A 16,506-nucleotide genomic window follows, 5' to 3' on the forward strand; every position below is an offset into this window, starting at 1 on the left:
CAACAACTGCATCAGCTGCTCCTTACATGAACCATTCCTCATCTTGCAGGTCTCTGAGCAAACTTCTCTCCACAGCTGTGGGATCAGAAAACTTGTTTGACACAAGCTGTTATGGACAGAGGGCATTTACAGCTCCAGAGAGATGCTTTCTCAAGAGCACAGCCCCATGGCCAAGAAAATTAGCTAGTCACCCCAGCCAGTTCCAAGAACGAAGCCTGCATCACTCTCAGAATACTTAATACTCCAAAAATGCTGAGCACCTGTGCTTTGAACAGAAGATGCCCTTCAGTATCCCTGGTGGACCCACAAAGATGCTCTAGATCACTTGCCACTGTGCAAGCTCTTGAGCTGCTGCTACAGAGCCAAAGCAGGACTGTGACCTGCACATGCCACCTCTACCAACACTCCTGCCCTCGGCTCTCACTTGCATTAGGCAGCAGATGCTGCTGAGTTACAAAATGCTCCCTTATGTCTTGGCAAAAAAAACCAAACACAACAACAAAACACACAGAAGTGGATAAAAACATGGCTTTACTTTTAAGCACAGATTAAACAACACTGATGTTTAAGGGCTGTGTTTTTAAAGAACAAATTTACAGAGGAACTTAATTAAGTTCCTAGAGTTAGGAACTAAAGCGTGATCCAGTTTCTCTTCCTTACTATGCTGCAAGTGAGGGATGTGACTGCATACAACTTCACTTAACCCCATGGGATCTACACCCATCATTTTGAATAATTAGAGAGTATTAATTTGGGATGATCCTTTCTCTTCCCCTCTCTGCTGTTTAGTTTTACATAGAGAAAATAATTAGTGTATAAGGTAAACAACAAACAGGAGTAAAATTAGTCCTTTCAAACTGATATATTGTTTAACTTACCTAATTGAATAGAGAGAAAGCAAAAGCTCATATTGCATGGCTAGTGGCAAAGTCATAAAATGTCACTTTTCTGAGGTTCATACCCCAGTAATCATCTTTTATACAAAGAACAGATGTAAGTCTGATTTTTCATAAAAATTTTGAACAAAAAATCTGAAATAAAAGATGTCCCCTCCCCATTTTTTCTTGGTCAACTTGAAGCTGAAGCATGGTCTTTATGAGCTGTGGGAGTGGAAAGTCATTAGGGCTTCAATTACAAATGAAAATTAAGGCTTTTAACTTCCCATACTACTCATACTGACAACCTTTCATACATAATTGCCTAGGAAGAGTTACTGCAGTCTTGTCACCCTCCTAGTGCGTCAGTGATACACTGACAAATAGATCCTCCCTCCCAGTTCCACCACGCAAATGGAAATAAAAGCCCATGTGGTTAAGAAACTCTCTGTTCACACCCAAGAGTGACTTTGATGACTTTTCAGTCAGAACTCGCTAGGAGTTACCGAACTACCAGCATCAGAAATAAAGCAATCAAGGGATCAGGTGAGAATTTAACTGGAAAGAGGAAGAGCAAAGACACCCTTTGCTTTGCAGGGACATAGGGAGCAATGTGACACACAGGACCTTTCTGCTTCACAGCTGTGATTCTTCACCTCAGCCAAAACTGCACTAGGCTGGCAGAGAAACATTTTAAATACACATATATAACGTGATATTCAACTGGGCAACATAGATGGGATGAGCTGAAATAACAGCAAATGCTGTGTCCACTCCCTGAAAGGCATCGAGGTTATCTGTCACTGTGACAGCAGCAGCATCTTTGCACTTGTCTGTGTTTGTGGAGAGGCAAACTCTGCTTTTTATCTAATTTTGCTCATCTTCTCATTTGGGAGAATTATTATTTGACAAGTTTCTGGATTTTTACATTTGGCAGGAGACTGACCACACTTCATCATCCTGGGGTTCCAAGAAGTACATACAATACGGAGGGAAGCAGCCCAATATGTAAAATGTTTTTATCCCAGTAAAGTTGAAACAGGATTTGAAGAAACTCCAAAACTGGGAATTAGAAATGTGTGGAGTTACTCTAAAGACATCTCCTTCCTTGTTAATTCAGGATAACTCAAAACCTGTTTGTTATCATTGGTATCATAGCAATGATCCGAGGCCCTATTTGAGGTAAGGGTCTAATTCTGTTGAGCACCACAATAAACTTGGGAGAAGACAAAGGAAATATATTATCCTGGTTGTAAAAAAAGGAGAACCACAATCACATAATTTAGCCAAGACTATATCAGAAAGCCTTGTAACAAAGAGACAACACTCCAAATCTGAGTCCCCAGCTCAGTGCTCTAACTTGCAGAACCATCCATCCTTCTGTTATTTTAAAGCTTACATCTAAACCAATACAGTCTTAACTGACATGATAAAAAGAGGACTGCATTTTGTTACAAGAGATCAGGAGACAAGCATGGGAGATTTTCAAATAAATTGCTCAGAATCCAGGAAGCAAACAGCTGCACCAAAAACTCGAAAAGAACAACTTTCAGAAGATGGTTGAATACAGTCACACGTGTAGCTACATCCACATGGCCTGGAGGACAGAGCTGCAGAAACCATGATTGCTCCTGTGGTAGAAACTGCAGCCACTCCAGAAGAGAAGATCTCCACAAACAAGGCATATATTATCATGCTTCAAGACACCAAAGAGGAATAAACACATAGGCTTTCAAAATGGATCACTATTTTTAAAAGGTGCTAAAAGGATGGAAAAGGAAAATCCTCTAAATATTATCAGAACTGAAAGATGGAAAGGCTACTGCACTGACTGAAATACTCAGCTGGTTTGTAGACTCATAAAAATAAGCATCACAGAGAAATGAATGAATAATTGAAATAAAGCAAGCAACTGCAGAGGTATTTGTAGCAGCAAAGGACAGGTGTATCAGCAGTTTGACCAGGAGTGAATGACTGACTCACTCCCATGCTGGGTTTCAGCTGCAAACAGGAAAATGAACAAGGGAACATTTTATCAGTTTTTCACAATGTGCCATTCCTGTGCAATGCATGAGCCGCTGGTGAAGATCATATAACCTATAACTATGTATCACATTCAACAGCAAACAAGCTTTTAACTCAGTGGAAAGGGATTAAAAGCTCCATAGATCCAAAGCATAGATCAAAGTTATATTCAGCTGCTGGGAAATAGATAAATATGAGACTGCAAATCCCAGTAAGGGAGATAAGAAAAAGAAACCAAGAAGACAAAAGAATACTGTGCATCACAATAGCCCTTTAAGATTGTACATAAAAATAAGATTTTGTTAACACCTTTGTTAGGAGCTGGAAAAGATTCAGCATCAACCAAAATTAGTTATTTTTAATTACTGGTATTCTGTCAGTATCTGATGATGTTACTCTTGCATAAAACAGAAGACTTTTATGTAGATTGTCCTGGAACCTATTCTATTAGATCCTAGTAAAAAAGAAAAATGAGGGGGAAACAGTGAAAACATCAACGTGAAAATGGTAAATTCCTGCATGTATATAGCCAGCAGTAGTCCTCTGGCAACACAAAAATCAAGCAGAACATTGCCTAAACGGGACAGATTACTTCCCTTGTTGGACATTAAAGGATTTCCTTTGGAAAAAATATCAAAGAAAGAGTGAAGAGTCCAAGTGTCAATTTCATTCAAGTCCAGCATTGTCCCACAGTAACTTCACTGGTCACTGAGAAGTACGACACCACTAAGTAGTCCATGGCCTCATACAAAGTCACAGCCAGGAGCAGAGTGTCACAGAAGTGGCATTTAAAGGACAAGGCATTATCAATAAGTGTCATAGAGTGAGGGAAATGTACCTTAGCAAGTAAAAAAATGCAGATGAAAGATAGATGCCAGTCCTCCAGAGACTGCTTAGCACTTAATCAAAAGTCAGAAACCAGGACTCTTGCATTTGTGATGCACAGCAACCTGTCTTCAGATGATCCAGAGATGATGGAAGATGTGGGGAAGAACAAACAAAATCTAGTCAGTCCCAGTAGATCAGAGACAGACAGCAAGCCTCTTCCTGCTATTTCCATAGAAATATTATGCTTTGGGGACTGGAAATGCTGTCTTTTTTCTTCTTTTCTAAAACAATAGTTTGGTTTGCTGCTCTATTTTGAGTAGTCCTTTTTCCTGCTCCTTTCCTCTTCATGGACCTTCTAAAGCACAAGGACAGAGAGGCAGCTGCTCTGCAACCTTCCCCGCCACTCCTGGGGGCTCTCATTGCCCTGGGGAAGCAGGGACAGGTCAGACACAGCTGTCAAATCCCCAGGCGTAGGCACCCCTGGAGATGGTTTGAAAGAGCAGCTAAGTATCTCCTCTTGCTTCTTAGCCCGAGCCCTACTCCATCCATTTGCTCCTCACACTTCATCTTTCATCTCGCACAGACATCCAAATGCAGCTGACCTTCTTGTACATGAATGAAACCCCAGCAGCAGAGGAGTTTGGGATGAAATGGGGGAAAAGGCAGCACCATGCAGTCCTGAGTGTCACTGCACAGAGCTGGGGGCTGGAGCAAAGTCTGAAGGGCTTTTCAGAGCACTCCAGCTTTGATTGAACTAATTCTGCCAGCAAGCTGGCGTTGACACAACCACAGAAGACAGCTAGCGTGTCACCCTGTGACTGCAGTGCACAGCTGGCCAAAGCCCCGATGCCATAAGCCCGACACTCACTGACGGTGCTCCCCTGCTGCAGACAGCCCTCCCACCACAGCCACCCCAGGCTAACAGGAGACGTCCCATCCTACAAGCCCCTAGGACAGCCCAAGCAGACAATGAGATAACTCACATCAGATCTAGGATTGCTTCAATCTCACTGCAAGATCCATGAAGTCTCCAAGCCAGTCGAAACGAACCTGTAACCTACTTCACAAGGACTTTAGGTCACAAAGACCCTTCACAGAAGAAGCTCTGAGCAAGGTGAACACTTGGCACCACCACCTTGGAGACATAAGTCAGAACAAGCAATGAGTTCCCTAAGACGGGTGAAATAAGAAGGCAACAAACAAATTAAAGGAAGGAAGATTATATATACCTGTATGTACAGGGGCTAAAGTAACCTGGCATAAATGGTCTTGACCCAGACATGAGTCACTAGAAAAGTGTTCAAAATAACCTGCCCAGCAGCCTTCAATTGCCATGGTGATAAATGTTTCCTAATGCCTAAGAGCAGCTGAGTCCTGTACTCCATGCACCTCATTCACTAACAAAGGCTTCCATTACACTGGAAAAAAAAAATCACAACCAAATTGTGGCCATTTTAAGCCCTCCTCAGATCAAGGGCCGATTTACGAACCCTGGTTTCAGTGGGGAGTACCGTGCTCACATCACTGCTAATTCAGAAGATGGAGCTGGCTTGCTTTTTGCTTCACAATTCAGTAGGCAAGGGGAAGATAGATGCTCTGAGACAGTGTTACTTTTTCTGCCAGGAGTTATCTATTTGCAGAAGTGGGTCAACTTTCTCTTGGTGGACATGTTCGTGTGCGAGTGCCTAGCAGCGCTGCCTGCGCCTTTCTGCCCGCTCCGCGTGCAGAGGAACCTCTGCACATAACTATTTATGGCAGCCAAGTGTTTCATGAATTGCAGCAAGTTAACCACAAGGGGATGATGACATTTGGCGACAGGGCAGGATGAATTCTGGCTGGCAGACAAAAAGTCAGGTTAAAAATACAGAATGCAGAAGCAAACCCAGCCAGTTGCAGCTAATTCGCAGGAAAACTGCATGTGCAGCCCCCAAACCTTCCCTGTTCCAGGCGAGCAATGTTGTGTGTTTTGCAGTGGGATGCATTAAGGCCCGTGTGTGAGTGTGGAAAGAACATCAGCCTTCTGGGTTCAAGCATTTTAGCTGAATTTTAAATGGGCTTAGATGTTTCTCATTAGCCTCACTACACATCTGATGTGTACCAGATGTTTTTGCCAGTTTAAGCACCTCACCTCCATCTCACCTACCATCAGCTATTGTCCATTGTTCTGTTCCCAGAGCATCTCCAAGGGGAAGCCCCAATATAGAAGGATGCTGCGAGGGCAGCCTGGGGGGACAACATCAGCAAACCCTGCTATGGATATGTCTGTGTGAGATACAAGCAAGGCCATAGCCATGCTGTGGCACGGGGCAGATAAAAAGCTCAATGCCTCCCAGGGCAGGCCTCCAGTACCCCCAAGGTCGAATGGATGCAGGCACTCTTATCTCCATAAAGTATTAACCCTTCAGCTTTCAGATGCAATGTTTCTGTCAGTGTCGGCATTCATGCCTCTCCTCTCCACACATACATAGAGTGTAACACCTGCCAGGGCTGCATTTTGGGTTCCCATGCCTGCCACTTCATTAGATCACCATTTAATTTGATCTTCAGCTTTATTTGATGAAATGTCTCCAGAGGACCAAATCATTTACATGTAACCAACACAGTCTACTTCCTTTATTCTGATTGCTTTCAATGAGAGTAATAATGGATGGACAATTCCATCAAAGGCCCATAGAAAATTGTGTTTTAATCAATACAAGTTTTTTTCCTTCAACAGGACTGCTGAGAATAAGATATCTCTATATAATATTGAAAGAGGAAAACAAAATTAGAACACATTACCATGGAGAATATATTTCTAGATATGGCCCAATTTTAATTTAAGCATCCTGAGCCTTGTTTTCAGGGACACCAGCTACCCTGAAGTTTGGGAACCAAGCAGGCTGGCACACAGGCAGTGCCTCAGCAGGAAGGCAGGAGTGGATAATAACAAAGATGCTTCAAATGAAGCACTCCGTGGAAGTCCTTTGAATGTGTGGCCAATGACTACTGGCTACAAGAAACTCAAGCTGTACCCTTCATGTCTGAGACCTCAGCATTGATAAGCCAGTTAGCAGAGCACATTGAACTTACAGCAGAGATGGAATCAGGTGTTTCTCCAGAGGTCTTACATCTATCTAGTGTACCACCCCAGAGCTGATTTGCTGTCTTAATCACAAGGAGTCTGTATGTAACAGCCTACAGCACCAAAAATACCACCACATTAAAAACAGCAGTATTAAAAAAAAGAACATTAAAGCCATTTCCAGAGGATGAAAGGTGCTTTTGATATAAGAAAGAAAACAATTGGTCAAGTAATCAAACCTGTGTTTAAGCTTGGCAGGAGCCACTGAGCTCTGAGAGGTTTCCTGCACATAGAACAGGACTTTCACTGCCCACGCAGTGTGGGGACTATAATGGGGTGACACTTGAGTGCTGCTGAGAAAGGTGCTTTCCTCTCTCTCACCAGAGCTAGGACAGGTGCACTGCAAAAGTGGGCAATGGTCACCACAACACCTGGAACAGGGCTGATCTCACCTGGCTTTAGATGGTTGTGTATGAATGAGCTGACCAGGCTTCCTCCTCACCAGCAGAGAGAAAGAGCACAACCAGCACAGTTCTGCTCTCTTTGATGCAGACACAGTTCACATAAATCATGACACCAAAGTGCCTTTCTCTACGTGGCCGATAAAGGATGTCCAAGGGAATGCAGATGTCAAAGCCTATACTGGAGATGTCTCAAATTAAATGGGATGAACCTGATATTTTGCTTCTGCCTCTGCATATTCTCATCTCAAAGGTCTCATGAATATGCCACCGTAAATAATAAGTGTATTTATTATTAATACACTAATAAAACTAAGTATTTTGGCCTTAAGGGTGTGTGAAGAAGAGAAGTAAGTACAGGGTAGCTCATGACCAATCAATACCAATCCACAGAGAACAGCAATTTCTCTCTGCCACCATTTTAACTGCAATATATTGTACCCTCTAGGTAAATATGTGGACATCCACAAGTGGGAATCAATAGAACTAGAGATCTTCCCACCTCCTCACCCAGAGAGACCATTCTTCTTTCACTGGAGAAGACAGCAACAAGAGGCCACGGATTAATATCTCTGCTACTACAGTCTCTCTGATGTACCCACAGCTTTTTTCTGGGCCTCTCTGACCACTTTTTAATTGTTGATGTTTTCAATATTTTATAAATACAAAACATCAAAATTAACACTTCACCCAACTGGAATAAAGTCAGAGACACTGGAAACCACCCAGTCCATTTTGGGAACCTAGAGCAAAAAGTTTCTGTGGAAGGTAAAGTTGTAATGACAACTTCAATTGATGGGTGTGAAACGAAACTAAAGCCTGAATGCTTTGCCTGTATGCACAGGATTTTGTCCCTGGCACATCACTAGTTGACACTGTGTGCCTCCAAGCTCATAGATGGATGAACAGTTGTCCCAGTCAGATCTAGATAAGGAAGCCCTTGGTGAAAGCCCTTGCCCTGGCCTCAGGGAGCTTTGAGTCACTCCTCCCAAATGTGACAATTCCCACATACCTCACAGTTCAGGGATGTATCCTGTGGAAATAAACCTGAGGGTTTTACTTGCCCCAGGTCATGTTGATATCAATATCACCAAACGCGCCTGACTTTTTTTTTCATTCTTTTTTTTAAACTTAATTCTGTCAGGAGCCAAGCAGCTGCTTCAACAGAGCTGTCTAAAGCTGAATGGGCAGAAGGATTGTGTGCACACAGAGAGCCACACCATGCATAAAAATGAAACCCAAAGCACTCACAAGCACAGAGAGTGTCCCTCAATTCCTGTCCTAGATCTGGGTAGTGTAGAACTGTGACATATCATTACAGAGGCAACTGGTCAGTTTCCATCACAGTCTGGAGGTGCCCCTGTCCCACAGCCCTGGTCCCTGTGCACACAGAGAACGGCCATACCTCTCAATTTCAGAACAAGCAGGATTACATATCTTCCAATATTAGCCATTTTCACACTATAATTATTCTTTTTCATGAGCGAATAGCTAATCATCAGCTTCTGAAAGACAACTTGCAGAAGTAAACAGAGTTCAGAAAAATGAAGCAAAGGTGGACCACCAGTTGGGCTGGGGTTGTTTTTCACACTTACACAATTTATTCTGAATTCACCTTACAAATCTAGAGTTCATCACCTCTCACTGGGGTGGGTCACTGGGGCCAATAAATCAAGCCCTGGTTCAACAACTCACTTCCAAGGATCACTGAACAGAAAACGAGAAACATTTAACCCACCTCTGCTTGCTAAGATTCTACTAAAAGTCTACCTTCCTGCAAGTGTTTTAACAGCCACCATACTCCTGACTCCTTTAGAAAAGCATTTAACAAGTGAAGCTCAATAGATACCACTAGCAGGGACAGTACAGTTCTGAGTTTACCAGCTTCCAATTTCAGGACTTTCCAGCTTTTCCAAAAGCAAAAATACTCTAGCAAGCACCTCACAATTAGCAACTTTGCTCCCACCAGCTGTCCAAAGCTTCTGCTGAGTTCTTACTACAGATGCTAAATTCTGCACAGCATCCTTTTCAGCCACCTCCTCTCCCTAAGAAAGCACACAGGGCTGTTCATTTCAGTATTAGCTGAGCTGGCTGGGCAGTACCTGTTTCATCCACTGGTTATAGTTCTTCAGTGCTTTAAAAACATAAGACAACAGCAAACCAGACTCAAGCTTACAACCAAAAAATGAAAGGCCACGCACTTTCTTTCCTCTGCCTTCTTTCTGTTTTATTCCAGAGGACAAAAATCTCACCAAGAAGAGAGTACAAAAAGGCTGAGATCTTGTCTGCACACACGGAAAGCAGGGACTGGAGCAGGAGACAGCAGGATGCTCACTGTGGGGCTGCTCCATGACAGCTGCACCACCCACCTGACTTTCTGGAATGGTTTTTCATGCTTACCTGCTCCTGCCCTGCTCCTCTCCACCGTCACAGGCTTAGCAGAATTGTTGCTTGGTCCCAGGCAAACCCCTCACTGTAAGTCCAAAAAGGGGCCTGATAAGCCCTGTATTTGCATATGTATTGAGAGGCATTTCCAAAGGCACAGTCAGGGAAATGGCCTTGCTGAATACCGATGCTATCTGAGAATGACAACTATTCAAGTCATTTTACAGCTTCACTACCTAAGTGGAGAGATCAGGCTTGTCTACATCTTTACAAGGATTATTAGCCTTAAAAGTGCTGATCATATCCGTTGCATCCTCAGAAATGAAACAGCACTGGTTCACAGAAAAGAGCTTCAATTCCTCCCACCGGGACCACCTTCCACAAGCACCCCAGAACCAGAAGTCACTAAAGCCTAAAGGTCACATCTAAAATGCTCGAGCCCATACCCATCCTTCCGACACAGGAAATGAGGAGGGGTGTGCAAAGGCATGCATGGAAACACGTGTGTGCAGATGGTCTGCCCTCTTTCCTACTCTGACCCTACATATGGTAGGACATGAGACTCAGCTGTCAATCCTCTCCAAAAGACGCTGCTGGGCACAGTTACACACACAGCAATGAGGACCGAGCTCTGAAGGCAAAGGCTTTCCCCTTTGTGCCGACAGGGACGACTGAATCCCAGGTGAAGCATCCCGCTGTGCCTTCACCCCGGACTGAAGGGACAGCTCTAATGTATTGGTTATGTTTTGTACACTCGAGAGCCCTGAGTTAACAAGCGACTTCAACTGGCTTTGTCCCATTCAGTTACCAATACCTAAAAGGGACACGGTCTAAGGTTCACAAACCAGAACTGTGAAGCTCTTCTGTTCCAAAACAGTAATAACACATTCAATATCTGTCATGTGCTCTTCAAGCCTCTGTGGAGAGCAATGCTTTATGAAAATAAACTCAAGTCACGTCAAGAACAGAAGCTATCTGCAGATTTACAAACCAGATACTTCTGATTTACACAGCTCTAAAAGAGAGAGATTTAAAAATGCCACACCAAACATTTAAAGATGTTTGCTGTACCATGTACCATCTGGTGACTAGATCACCCTTGAAACCAGCAATCCCTGACTACTGGGCAAGGTGGCCAGAACATCCCCAGCTGTTTTGAGACACGCAGCTGAGCTAACAGGACTGCAAACAGCACATTCGTGGATGAACACTTGTGAAACGATTTGATCAATCCTCCATGCCCTCAGGTTTCTTGAGACATAAAGACTGGTCACAAATCACAAAAAAAAACAGAAAAGAACACCAAAAGCTCTGGGAATGGAAAGCATGGTTATCTGGTAACCACATCCACTGCTGACATCAATCAGAGCCACCCTCTGGGGCTCCATCCCCTTCTGTGTGCTTAGAGGTGGGAAAAAGACACCCCAACCAGAAAATAGTCCTCCCTGGTTGGAAAAGAGGATTAAGAACATTAAAAGTAGTCTTATATATAAGAATTTTTCAGATTGCTACCTGGTTTGACTGCTACTGAGCCTTCTTGACCAGACTACTCCTTCTAGAAGTTATGTATTTGGTCTTGTCGGTTTTTAAATATTTGGGTTTTTTTAATCTCACTTTTAAATACATTCCAATGCTATTTTAATGCCTGATCGCTATTAGACAACAGGAGAAACCTTGCTTGAATACAAACTGCCAGAGGAGGCTTGGCACGATTTCATTGTGGAGCTTGTTTCTAACTTCAATGTCTAGCCTGAACAAAATCGTGAGTACAGCGTCCCTTCGAGAGCAACCTCTTCTCTAGAAACAAAACTCCTCTTTCTGAAGTGGAGATAAGAGAAAGCCGAGTTGCACCTCTCCAAAACTGCTGAGCACTTCACAGCCAGCCTGCCCTGAGACCCTGTGGAGCTAACAGGTGATGCTCCATGGGACAAACCCGCACTTCTATCAGATGCTTCCAAAATCTCAACCCGTCTTTATCAATCTTACCAAACTAGCACACAAACAAGCCAAACATAAACCAAAATATTTAAAGGGGGAGAGAAAGAGGGGGAAGAGTGGGAACACAATCAGTGTTTATTTAACCCTGAAAACTCAGACTGTTTTTTGTCAAAAAAGAAACCCAAAACAAACAAACAAAACCAAACACCAACCCTGCTGGAGATAAAAGAGGCTCCAACCCTCAGCCCAGGACACTGATAACACAGTCAACGCACTGATAACACACACCCCGCACACAGGTGCCCCTCCCGGCTCCCGGGGCCGCTCCGCCAAAGACGTCACCAAGGATGGACAGGGTTGGGAATGGCCAGGACCCCCACCCCCGGAGACTCTCACCCCACGGCCAAAGGGGACGGGACACGCAGGGAGGGCAGGGCAGGGGCTCACCATTGAGGCCGTTCGGGATGCTCCGGTGGTGCAGGGGCGCGGACAGGTCATCCATAGACCTCCGCATGGCCCCGGCCTTGCTGTCGCCGGTCTTGTGGTGGTGAAGGTGGTGGTGATGGTGGTCGGGGCTGCCCGCGCTGCCCGTGCTGGAGGTGCTGCTCCCGTCCCCCACGTCCCTGGTGGCCGAGCCGCCGTTGAGGTTGGTCAGGCTGGCCTGACTGTCAATGGAGCTCCGCGAGCCGGCCCCGCTCCGCTCCTCGTCCAGCATCAGCACCATCTCCTTCAGCTCCACGTTCTCCCGCAGGAGGGTCTCCTGCCTCGCCTCCAGGTCCTTCAGCTTCTGCTGGTACATGCCCACCTCCTTCCACATCACGCTGGCCGTGTGCCTCCCGAAGCGCTGCCATTCCCTTGACAGCTTCTTGCCTTTTTGCCGGTCGTCGTCCAAGAAGCAGCAGAGCTCCCGCAGCTCCTGGTTGTCGTCCTGCAACTTCTGGTTCACCTCCTTCAGCCCGCGGATCTCGTGCAGGTGGAGCTGCAGCCGCCGGTTCACGTCTTTCATCAAGTTGCCGTGTTCCACCATTAAGTTCATCTTTTCATTCTCCACTTTCCTCAGTCTTTTCACCAGCTCTTCCTTGCTCCATCTCAGCATCTCCTCTTCTGAAATTTTGCTCAGGTCTTCTTTAGACCCTTCCAAGGAATTTTTTGCCATCATCTGTGCCTAGGCTGCGTTTGCTATCGCAGGGTAACAAATGGTTCGGGTTATTCGGATGATTTTGTTCGCCTGATTTCCTAGAACTAAAATTCACTGCAGCATCTCGGGGAAGAAATATTATAGTTCTCCGTGGAACGTTGAACAAGGAAGAAGAGCAACGCCGGACTGGAAATCCTGCTCCCCCACAGACCCCATAATAATAATAATAATAAAAACACAAACCAAAGGAGGGGGCGGAACGAAATAGAAAAAAAAAAAAGGCGCCCCCACTGCCCCGGAGGCTGGGGGCGACAGGGAGCCGGGAGCCAAGGGCTGCACTCTCTAAGCGAAGCCTCCGCAGCGATCGGCCAACTTACCCCGGGCAAAACAACTACGCGGCGGCCGCCCCGCCGTTCCCGGGCGCTCCGTCCACTTGTGCTGCCGCCCGCCCGCCGCGGGCACCGCGCACCCTCCGCCGCTGCCCCGCTCCGCCGGTGCGCGCCCGCAGCCCCGGGGCGACCTGGGGCCGAGCCCGGCGCGGTGGCGGCCGATGCCGGTGCGGCGCTGCCGAGGAGCGGCGGGGGAGCCGGCGCCTTCCCGGAATGGCTCAGCCCTCGGGAGGGAGGGAGCGAGAGAGCGAAGGAGGAGGGGGGCGGCTTGGTCCCACCTCCTGCCGGGCAGGGCGGCGCGGCCCTGCCCCAGCCGAGCCGAGCGGCGGGGAAGGAGAGCCGGCTGCTGGCGGCGGAGCCGAGCCGAGCCGAGCCGCGCTGAGCCGCCCCTTGGCTGCCGGGCTGGGCGCTGGCCGGGCCCGGTGCGCCGCGCCCGCCGCCGGCTCGGGTTACGGGAGCCGCGGCCGCCGCAGCCAATGCGGGGCCGCCTGGCGCCTTCGAACGGCAGGTACAAAGGGACGGGGCCGCTCCCTCCTTCCCCCGCCCTCCGCCCGCCCCGCCGTGCCCTGCCATGCCCTGCCCGCCGCGGCCGTGCCGGCTCATCGCTGCCCCCCCGGGGGCTTCCACCCCGCTTTTTTCCCTTCTATTTTTTTTTTTTTTTTTTAATTTTTTCAGATGGGTTTCCCCGGGTTTTCTTTAAAGAAAAGGTACCGGAGAGAGCACCATCCCGGGAAAGGGTGGGGTTGGACAGGCAGGAAAACGCGCCTGCAGGGCGGCCCGGGGAAGCGGCGCCGAAATGGCCCCGGTCCCGCTCTGCCCAGGCGCGGGAGGGACCCGGAGCCACGGGCTGGGAGCGGAGCGGGATCTCCCGGAGCATCTCCGCTGCTGTCGCCCCCGCCGAGGGCTTTGTCACCGGGCCCCTGCTCCGCGTGTCTCTGCCCGGCTGCCCGCCCTCCCCCTGGGGTGGCCGCCTTTGTCCGCGGGTCCCTCCTGCCTCGGCAGGTTGAAAGAGCTGGCTCCATCATCCCTGCCACCTCTCTGCTCCTGGGAGCGGCATATTCCTTTACAGCTCAGTGGTGCGGGAGGAAACAGCCCTGAAGTCGCAGATAATGCTTATTCCTCGGTAAAATCATCACAGGTTCTGGTCGTCCTTATTGTCAGGAGAGTGGGGTGCCAGCCTCAACTTATGCACACATCGGACAGAACCTAGTAAGGGCTATGGAAAGTTAATGAAGTTAATTTCCTAGGCAACATGTGGGTAGATTTCCTATGTGTTTGCATCACATCCCCCGAGTTTCAGTCTAATACACTTTTCCTTGGGCTATGATATCTCTTTGTGGGCTGCTTTTTGGCCAGTATCACAATGTTAAAACAAAAGGTACACCAGGACACAGCATGAGTATCCTTAAAAAGCCCCAGGGAATTGCCAGCTTTGTGTTTCTTAGGAACCTGAGTAAATGGTTTGACTCCAGGGTTAATCCAGTGCAACATCAGGTTTCTGTCCATGCTGGAAAGCTGGTCAAGACACCCTCTAGCTATAAAGAGACATCAAATCCGATGCCAGAGCGTGGGATGTGGAGCATATGGCCTGTGCATGGAGGGAACATCGGAACAGAGAGGGTTGGAGGATTGCAACTTCTGCCTTTTGATGTTTTCTTTCTCAGTCTTGGTAAAGCTGCAGCTTCTTCCTGCTTTTCTGCATAAGTCCATGCTGCTGGGCTCCTGAGCACCCTTGGCAAACCACACAACTGCCTGTTCCCTCAACAGCAGACCCTCCCTCCTCCTGGAGGAGCTTATCCCCTCCATGGGTGCTCCTGTCCATTTTCGCCTAAGAAAGCTTTTTATCCCATTATTATCAAAAGGATAAGTGGAACTTAGAGCACGGACACTGGTTCACTTCATGTGGGATTTGCAGGTGGATTCTTGGTAGCACACAGCACAGACCTGAACATGTGAAGAGTACCGTTCTCCCCTAGCACAAACCCACACCAGAGTAGTTCCCCAGAGAGGAAGGACTCACACTGTGCAGCCAGTGGTGAGGCCTGCTTTCTCCTTTCAAAGGTGATGGCTCTGAGCAGGTAAAACAGGGACCACCCAGGACCAGAAGGTGCAGTCCTGGCTGTGGCTGGTCAGGCTTTCCTGAAGTTGCCACCTCAGTTAGCCCTTAGGGCATGGAAACCAGCAGGTGTGTGTGCTGAGGTCACTGCTCCGGGGCTCTAGGGCAGATGGTGTGACATGGCATCACACTGTGTCCCACCTCCTGCTTCTCACCACCCTGAGCCACAGCTCATGGCTGCATTGTGTCCAGAAGGCACCCAGGCATCTTTTGAGCCAAGCCTTTTATTTACAAGGTTTTAATCATATCCTTCCCCACAGGAAGAGGAAAGGGCTTCTCCTAGACTCTCCCAAACACTGATCTGACTAGCAGGTCCCTGGCCAGTGGCCGGGAGAAGGAGGAGCAGAGCAGGGTGATGTTGCAGAGCAATTGTTCATCATTGACCAAAGTTGAAAAGAGACAGAAACCTCTGGCAGCTGTGTCACAGTCACAGGTGAAGCTACATTGTGTCAGTGCGTGGCCTGGACTGTTTATTGCTGGGCTCGCCTGATGTTTGCTTCATCACTTTCCCAAGAAAAGCTGTCTGTCTTAGGTGAAACCTTTCAAAGTTTGAACATTATTGATGTTTCTGCAGAAACTGAGCTCAGCAGACAGGAGGGCTCTTCAGAGGAAGTGAGGAGATTATTAATATCCACAGAGGAAGTCCCTGTGATGATTAAGACTTGCTTTCAGTGCTCACTGTGTATGTCTGTGCTTTTGGAAATGTTAACACCACAGATCCGCCCTGATGCCATCCACAAGGGGTTTGCTGTCAGTGCTGCCATTCCAGTGCCCAGGTGGCTGCTGAGGCATGGTGACCTGCTGGGCTTGGGCATCCAGAGGCCTGTATGCTCAGGAGGCTGAAGCTGCCAGGTGTCCAGATGGCAAATGGTCTGAGTGACTGTGACCTGAATAAAGAGGAGACACTAGGCATCATCACCTTTGCTGCTCCCTCATCTTCCCTTCAAGGTGGACCTTGCAGTGCAGTAGAGAAAAATACCTTCATTTTGGAAAGGCAAGGCAGAAGTGATAGAGCAGAGGTATCAGATCGTGTCTGTGGCCCAGGTGATCTATGGGCACAGTGGAACCGAGGGCTCAGTTGAAATAATTTTTTTTAATGCTTTGATAGCTTGGAGGGAAAGGACTAGGTTAGTGCACAGTTTTATGGTCAAAAACAAACCCAGTGTTGCAATGCATACTTTAATCAACAGTAATAATACAAAATGTTGGGGTATTTTTGATGGGTTCGTAATTCTAGTTTTAGTGAAAAAACCCTATTTCCCAGCGTTGTTCAGAAGGCATTGTGGT

The 16,506-nt window shown here is 47.2% G+C and overlaps 1 protein-coding gene across 1 annotated transcript in view; it reads right to left on the reverse strand.

Annotated features, from left to right (window-relative positions):
- CCDC85C (coiled-coil domain containing 85C) overlaps window positions 1-12,872 on the reverse strand; it is a 106,787-nt gene extending 93,915 nt beyond the window's left edge. The window contains exon 1 of the mRNA XM_014872000.2: window positions 12,024-12,872. Coding sequence (XP_014727486.1) covers window positions 12,024-12,735 — 712 coding nt within the window. The 5' untranslated portion in view covers window positions 12,736-12,872. The remainder of the gene's footprint in view (window positions 1-12,023) is intronic.
- Window positions 12,873-16,506: the final 3,634 nt, after the last annotated feature.

The sequence above is a fragment of the Sturnus vulgaris genome, chromosome 6, assembly GCF_052056855.1.
Source record: "Sturnus vulgaris isolate bStuVul1 chromosome 6, bStuVul1.hap1, whole genome shotgun sequence".
In the NCBI taxonomy this organism is placed as follows: Eukaryota; Metazoa; Chordata; class Aves; order Passeriformes; family Sturnidae; genus Sturnus; species Sturnus vulgaris.